This window comes from Muscardinus avellanarius (genome assembly GCF_963383645.1).
Source record: "Muscardinus avellanarius genome assembly, chromosome: 2".
NCBI lineage: Eukaryota > Metazoa > Chordata > Mammalia > Rodentia > Gliridae > Muscardinus > Muscardinus avellanarius.
Window position 1 is genome coordinate 139,389,262 of NC_137787.1, and position 8,122 is coordinate 139,397,383.

The following is an 8,122-nucleotide window of genomic DNA, read 5'->3' on the forward strand; positions in this document are numbered from 1 at the left end:
AAAAAAAAAAAAAAAATCTAAGAGATCCTACACAGAATTTGATCTAACAATATAAAAGTAGGAAATTCAGAACCATCATGGTCTTGGGGGTCATTCAAGTTAAGTCTCCTCTAGTCAGCTCACTTCAACAAGCTTTCTCACAGTGATCTTTCCCTAAAGTCAGTCTGTTGCTGGCCTGGAGAGACACAAACCTTCTGTTTCCAGACACAATCACTGACTGGCGTGTCTTGAATTCAGAGGAACGGTCTAATTTTCAACAATCATATGGGACAAATTTCCTTTGGGACCTTGAAACCAGCAATTAGTGCTCCCAAGTGATGAGTCTCAAGTGCATGGTTGAATGTTTACTAATCTTATGTAATTAAATGGATTTTACACTCAAAAATTAGTGTAGATGGCTTCTAATTTTGCTGACTTCAGAGTCCCCATTCCATCACCCCCAAGAAATCATCCACTTTCATAACTATGCCTGCACCATGGGAAAAACTTTGCTGTGAATTTCTTTTAAAAAATATGCAAATGTCATAAAACACATGCTACATAAAACTCTATCAGGGACTCAACAGAACTGAGGCAAGAACTAATTATTAGTGAAACTAATAGCTAAATCAGAGAACTGAGAAAGTGAAATCACAATGAAAAGAATTGTGAATGACACATGATGATTTATAAGATGAAATACTACGAAGATTTATAAATTGAAAAGAAATCTTAATATATCTTTTCAGGAAACAATCAAGTAATTGTGACCACTCAGAAGTGTAATTGTTTAGAAATGGGAAAAAGGCCTTAGAGATAGGAAAAGAATCCAACCCTTCTTCTTTCCCAGTCCATCCCTATCCCCATCCCCATCCCAGGTTGTTAATGTTCTCCTGGCCTAAGGCCAGCTAGTAAACATCTTTAGGTTCACCTTAAGTAGCTTTGTCATGGAAACTCACAAACCTCCTCAGACCCATTTCAGTTTAAACAGCCATTGATTGAGTTATTCAAGGAACCTATATTCCATATCTCCTTTGTGCTAGACACTGGGCATCAGATCTCCTTTTATTAAGATGAAAATCTGACCTCTTTTATCCACTGTATAAGTTCTGCCCCCACTTCCCAAGAGTTACAGAGAACACAGCTGTGTTGCAAAACTTTAGTTCAAAATATTCAGACTAGCCAAGCATGGTGGTGCACACTTGTAATCCCAGCATTTAGGAGGCTGAGACAGGAGGATGGTGGTTCACAGACAGCCTCAGTTACTCAAGCCCTTTCAACTCAGTGAGACCCTGTTTCAAAATAAAGAATAAAAAGTAGGGCTGGGGGTGTAGCTCAGAGGTAGAATGCCCCTGGGTTCCATCCCCAGTACTAAAAAAAAAAAATTTCAGATTATCAGGCAGTTCCTCACAGTGCCATCCCCAGTACCTAACTCCCCTATGATTTTCTTTCTCACAGCCTCCACCATACTTAAGTGTTTTTATCCTAAAAGAGTCCAAATTCTTGCACCTAGAAGTTTTGGTAATATTTTATCTCAATTACTGACCTGGACACATTAACTTTCCAGATTCCTCCAAGTGTGACAATGCTCGAAGCTGAGTTCTGACGTAATGTAGTCTAGCTCAGGTCTATACTCTTGACTGGTTCATCCCAGTACTTCTTAATATAGGACAGTTTCCTTAACCCCTCTACCTAGCATTACCATTTCCTCTACCCCAACTTTATCACGCCACTCTTACTCATCCTGCCAGACCCTTCAAGGGAAGAAATTGCTGGTCTTCTCCAACCACTACAGCAGAGAGGATTATTTGGCCACCCCAGAGGACAAGGTTGTAATCTGTCTTCAGCACAGTGTGCTGAATCCTGGGGAGGGAACAAATTTCCTTTAATTGTCTAACAGAAAACACCACTGAAACTCTCTGTATAAATGGTAAGATTGATGTTTTGTGTTATGATATGCACATGGTTTGGTTCACACCTGGAGAGTGGTCCTTTCTGGCTTTTATCACTTGAAGTCTGCCACTAAACAAGGGAGCCCCAGTAAAATACAGACAGAAGTCCTTTTTTTTTTTTTTTTGTCATACTGGGGATCAAACCCAGGGACATTTGACCTCTGAGCTACATCCCCAGCCCTATTTATTATTTGTTTTAAAACAGGGTCTTGCTAGGTTTCTGAGGTTGGCCTCGAACCTACAGTGCCCATCTCAGCATCCCCAGTACTGAGATTTACAGGCATGTGCTACCACATCTAGCCAGGCATAAATTTTAACCAAAGCAGGGCAGAGATATCTGAGATGAAACTCTTGAGCAAGGAATGCTAAAATGGCATTCACTCAGAAAAAGTCCAAAAAGAAAATGGGAAATGAAGAACCCAAAGTACCAAAATATGGTGCATCCTTTCAGGATAGTCTGTAGTTACAACCAATGCAGACTCAGAGAAGGCCAATAAGTTCTGTCAATAGGCTCTGCAACTTAAGAAATCTTAAGTTGCAAATCAGATTGTTTTATATTTCTTATATTCCCTTGTTTCCTCCTTGGATAACAAGTTCTGGTTGTCCTAATTTTGCTAAACTAAACTTGAAGGCAAGGGGGTTTATCCACTCTTAGACTTAAAGATTTGAGCATTAGCCAGGCATGGTGGTGCATGCCTATAATATCAATACTTGGGAGACTGATAATCTCAGTACTTGGGAGACTGAGACAGGAGGATCACAGATTCAAAGCCAGCCTCCGCAACTTAGGAGGACTCTCACCAATTTAATGAGACCCTGTTTCCAAATGAAAAATAAAAACCAGGCATGGTAGCACACACCTGTAATCCAAGTACTTGGGAAGCTGACACAGAAGGATTGCTGGGTTAAGGCCAGCCTCAGCAACTTAGCTAGACCCTGTTTCAAAATTTAAAAAAATAAACTGGGCATGGTGGCTCACACTTATAATCCCAGCATTTGGGAGGCTGAGACAGGAGGATCGGGGTTCACAGACAGCCTCAGCTATTCAGTGAGGCCCTTTGCTACTCAGTGAGATCCTATTTCAAAATAAAGAATAAGAAATAGGGCTGGGGGTATAACTTGGAGATAGAGTGCCCCTGGCTTCCATCCCCAGTACTGCAAATAAAATAAAATAAAAATAGAGCTAGGGGTATAGCTCAAAGGTAGACTGCCCCTGAGTTCAATTTCCAGTAACACACACACACACAGTATTATCAGGCCACTACTGAGGGCAGTTTGAGTGAAAATGCTAATCCAAGTGAACTAATACTCCAAAGGAAAGTAAATTTTAGAGGACAATAAAGGCTCTGGAATCCAGCCACTCTTCTCCTTCTGAAAGTTCTCTTTTCAATACAATCTCTTAGAGATAGTGATTTTGTTTTATTAAATGAGTCTTCTAAAATTTTCCCTACTAAATTGTGCGCATTCTGAAGGACATTGTCATTTTTGTCACTGTTGCGTAAGCATGTGAGTGGAACAATACGATCTCAAATGTTTGCTGGTCGAATGGATGAAGCAATGCATGTGCTCTAAGTTTTAAAGCACCTAAAGCCACCCAATCCGACACTTTTCCCATTAGTGTACATTTGTCCATGTAAGGCTTTCATAGGTCACTAGAACATTCATTCAACAGCTATCAATGGAATGTCTACAACAGTTAAGATACTGTGCTTTCAAAAACAGGAAGAAAACAAAAAACTAGATCAGTCACTGAAACAACAAACGTTTCTCAAGGGCCTCCTTGTGCACCAGGCACTATGGCAGGCCCTACATATGGATACTACAATGAATAAGACCTACAAAGCTCCCTAGAGAAATCACAGAAGATAAACCAGACATGGTTTATCTTATATCTTATATACATTACAGTTTAAAAGAGAGAATATTAAGTGTTTTCAAAGGTACAGATTAGGGATATAAGAAGTCAGTAAATCAAAACTAGGGTTTCATGAGAACTTATGAGACACTGCCATTCAGATACAGAACATTATCTATGGCTTAATCTAACCATCCAGGAATGAAGATTACTAGCTGAAGCAGTTAATGGTCATAGCTTTGAAGGTTTTTATGAAAATCAATATTCTATCTTCATATCCTTAGCATTCCATCAAGTGACATTAACATTGGATTTTAAAAAGCAAAAATACAGATCAATTCCCTTTTAATGAAAACCATAACCAAAACTGAGATCTAAATGATAGTTGTTTTCATGTCTGTATAATGACCCAAAGCAGCAAAGACTTGCCAAACTAAATAGTAACAAAATATATGCAAAGAACAATCCTGGATTTCTGTATAGATTTTATTTATTTAATAGTAACTATATGATAAAATAATTTCTATTATTTATGTTGCAAATCAGGAAAGTGAACATTAAGATGTAGCTAAACCCTTCTGTCTCAGAATCAAATGAAATTTACTTTTCAGTATCTTTCATACATACAACTTTAGCCTCTCCAAACACTTTAAAATATACCCAGGAAAGCTATCTCCTCCAAGGTAAATGTAGTGGAATGTGAATTAGAAGTTTAAAAATTATCAAAAGGAGCTTAGGTTTAACTACCTTACTCCTTCACTTACTTGATTCAATAAACTTATGAATTTCTTATAGTAGGAATTTATCAATTTCATCTCTAGTAGGAAAGTGATGTTTAACAATATATTCCTTCAGTGTATTTTATGGGCTCTATTTCATAAAAATAATACTATGAGAAATATTTCCTAGGTCCAGAAGCAGTCTCTCTTAATAGAATGTTACCAATATGGAAAACATTAAACAGTCTTATAAGACGTGAAATTTCAAAGGGCTCCTGGGTCCATGTATTCCATTTCAGCCACTGAATTCCTCCTATTCATTGCAGACTCTGCCATTAGTCTATGTTTACAGTGTTTTCCACTGGACCTGCATGGGAAATTAATCAGCCGCCATTTATATGGAGTATGATGTTGACAAGTATTGTAATACATACGTATAATATCACTCACCCTAATTACACTGAAAGACTTAGGATATTACAGATCTATCAAGCAAAATTTTTGAGGCTGCATTATATACAAAGTGCTAAAGAGACTACAAAGACAGTAATGAACACTTTTGTTGCTTTACCTCTGCAACTTTAGGAGCCACCACGGAAAAAAATTATCTACCTCAGCATGATTTGAACTTATATTAAGAAAACCTAATTACTGTTTTAAGGTAAAAACTCCTTGTTCTGTACCTCTACAGTGTTACATTTTTTTTTTTTTTTTAGAATGCTTGTAGATACTACCCAAGTAACAATTCCAGATACACTGCCATAATATTCAAGCAGCATTCCTCTGGAAATTACCTTCCTGCGAGTGTTAAAGGGCATTGAGTTAACTCAAAAACGCAAGGCAAGGGAGAATAATGAAGGCAGAACTAGCTCCACTTCTGCAAACCAAGCAAAACTAAGCAAAAGGAAAGGAAGCGAGCAAAGAGAAGGAACTCAAGAAGCTTATCCGCAGTAGTAGTCCCTGCAAGTTCTAGCGCTTTTCCTTGAGCTCCACGGGATGAGAAAGGGCAGAAAGCATAATGCAGAAGCCCCGAGTTACTCTTTCCACAACTTGATATTCAATATTCACTAAATTCAGCATAAGATGTCAGATTCACTGAAATATAAATTCACTTAAATATTCACTCAATTCAGCGTAAGATGTCAGAGAATGTGGAGTAGGTGGGAGTGTCTGAAAGAAAGCAGTGGCATGCGCTTTCTCAATTTGGGCTCCTCCGACTGTACCAGACCTCGCAGAGGCAGCGCGGTGCATCCTCCCCACCCACACACCTGCGGGCGGGCGGCTCCTCCCTCTCCCTCAGTCGCAGGCTGGAAGCCCAGCGCGGCGTCCCGCGCACCGCTAGCCCGGAGCCGCCTGGGCTCCCGCGGGCGCCGCGGCGCGGGATGCGCGTTAGAATAAACTTGGAGAAGCGCTCACTGCACACCCGGCGGAGAGCGCCGAGTGGCAGCAGTCAGTACCTGTCCTCTGAGACACTGATGACGCCCTCCTCCTTGGGCACGATCACAGCCATATTCACCACCTCCTGGGACCCCTCGACCCGCTGCAGCAGGATCGGCTTGCGGGTCAGCGGCTTGGGCTGAATTTCCGCCGCCATCGGAGGAGGGGGCGCCGCTGCCCGCCGCGCCGCGGGGCCGGGCTGAGGAGAACGCCCGGGCAGGGACGCAGGCTGAGACAGCGACGCTGGCTGGCCGGAGCGGGGCGCCGGGGGCCAGCGGTCATAGCCTGGCCGCCACTCCCGGGAACGACCCTGCGCTCCCGGCTTCGGGCACCAAAACCGCCACCACCCGGGCAGCAGCGGGGCGCCGCCACCGGGGCCGGGGGCGGGGCCGGGAGGGGCGGGGCCGGGGCGGGGCCTGCCGCAGCGGCGGCCGCTGGTGGGCGCGAGGGCGGCTCCACTTCCGGAGGGTGGCGGAGGAGGACGGGAGCCCTGAGGCAGGAGGCGGCGCCGGCGGCCAGCGCGCAAGCGTCAGCCCCGCAGCCCATTTCCGCCCCGCCCTCCTGCGACTCCAGGAGCCCTGCAGCACCGCTCAGACGCATGCGCGGTCCTCTGCCCGCGGTCCCCCCGCCCACTTCCACACCCAATGTTTGGTCCCTCCCTCTTAACTCTCCTAGGAACGTGCGTACACACGCCCCAGAGTACGCGCTTGTCAGAGGCCCCGCCCTCTCCAAATTCTCTGAAAAGGGGGCGGATGTGGGGCGTGGAAAATCGCACCCCACAAGACCGGAAAAAGAGGCTGGCAGAAAGGAAAGAAGCTGAGCTCGGTGGGATGTGATTGGGCATGCGCGCGGGTTACCTGGCTTAGGAGCCTCAACAATAAAGCTCGGCAGGGAGCCTGCTTAGGTACTCCCAGCATGCCCCAGGCCCGGGCCGTCGGTGGTGCCCCGAGGCTTCCTGGGAGTTGTAGTTTCTTGGAACCTCCTTTTCCCTGTCCTGGAATGACCTGTTGTCCCCTTTTTAGCGTTGGTGCTGGGGAAGCTCAGCTGCCTCTGTAGCCTCTGGCCGCGACAGGCCTGCACTGACCTCTAAGATGTCACTACTCCCAGGATCAGGCTGCTGCATCAGGGCTGGGAAAGAAAAGAATTTATCATACAGGCATCTTTGAAGAAACTTGGAGATCCTAGAAAGTGTCAGTCCCCTGTTTTTTAATAGATGGCTAAACAATTAGCCCAATGTTACTTTAGCCGCAAGTTAGAGCTAAGTGCCTTGCCCCCAGATTTGAACCCAGGCCCTGCCTGCTTCTAGTCCTGTCTTCTCCATTCCCAGCAGTGCAGCCTTTTTAGCTTTCTCCAGAGGAAATGGATAGTTGCCATGATTACAGTAGTAAAGCACTAGAAAGACTATAATAATAAAGAGCTCCCATTTTGGAAAGCAATCTGGCATTTCTTCAAAAGGTTAAACATAAGTTATCACATGACCCCTCAAGTCTACTTCTGGGTATATACTCAAGAGAAATGTAAAGCTATTAATTCAAAAACCTGCGTATGAGCCGGCGTTGTGACACACTTCTAGTTTCTGGCACTTAGAAGGTTGAAACGGAAGGATCACAGGTTCGAGGACAATTTCAACAGCTTAGTGAGGCCCTCGGGAACCTGTTCCAAAATAAAAGAATAAAGTGGGACTGGAGCTATAGCTCAGAGGTAGAATGCCCCTGGATTCAATCTCCAGTCACACACACACACACACACACACACACACACACACACACTACATATGAATGTCCATAGCAGCATTATTCATAGTAGTCAAGGAGCAGATAGAACCCAAATGTCCAAAAATTGATAAAATGGATACTATTGTTAGTGTCAATACAATGGATATTATTCAGCAATAAAAAGAATTGAAATGTTGGTACATGCTATCTATAGCTGAGTCTTAAAAACAGTACGCTAAGTAAAAGAAACAGGTCTTAGCAGGTAAAGTGGCGCATGCCTGTAATCCCAGTACTTGGGAGGCTGAAACAGAAGAATTGCAGGTTCAAGGACAGCCTCAGCAGCATAGTGAAACTCATCAACCTAGTGATACCCTGTTTCCAAAAATAAAATACATCTGTGGGTGTAGCTCAGAGGTGGAATGCCCCTGGGTTCAGTCCCCACTACCACAAGAAAAAGAAGAAGTC

At 43.8% G+C, this 8,122-nt stretch overlaps 1 protein-coding gene across 1 annotated transcript in view; it reads right to left on the reverse strand.

The window, feature by feature from the left end:
- WDFY2 (WD repeat and FYVE domain containing 2) overlaps window positions 1–6,099 on the reverse strand; it is a gene marked incomplete at both ends in the record, with an annotated part of 198,564 nt that extends 192,465 nt beyond the window's left edge. The window contains one exon of the mRNA XM_080690249.1: window positions 5,963–6,099. Within this exon, the coding sequence (XP_080546375.1) occupies window positions 5,963–6,099 (137 nt within the window). The remainder of the gene's footprint in view (window positions 1–5,962) is intronic.
- Window positions 6,100–8,122: the final 2,023 nt, after the last annotated feature.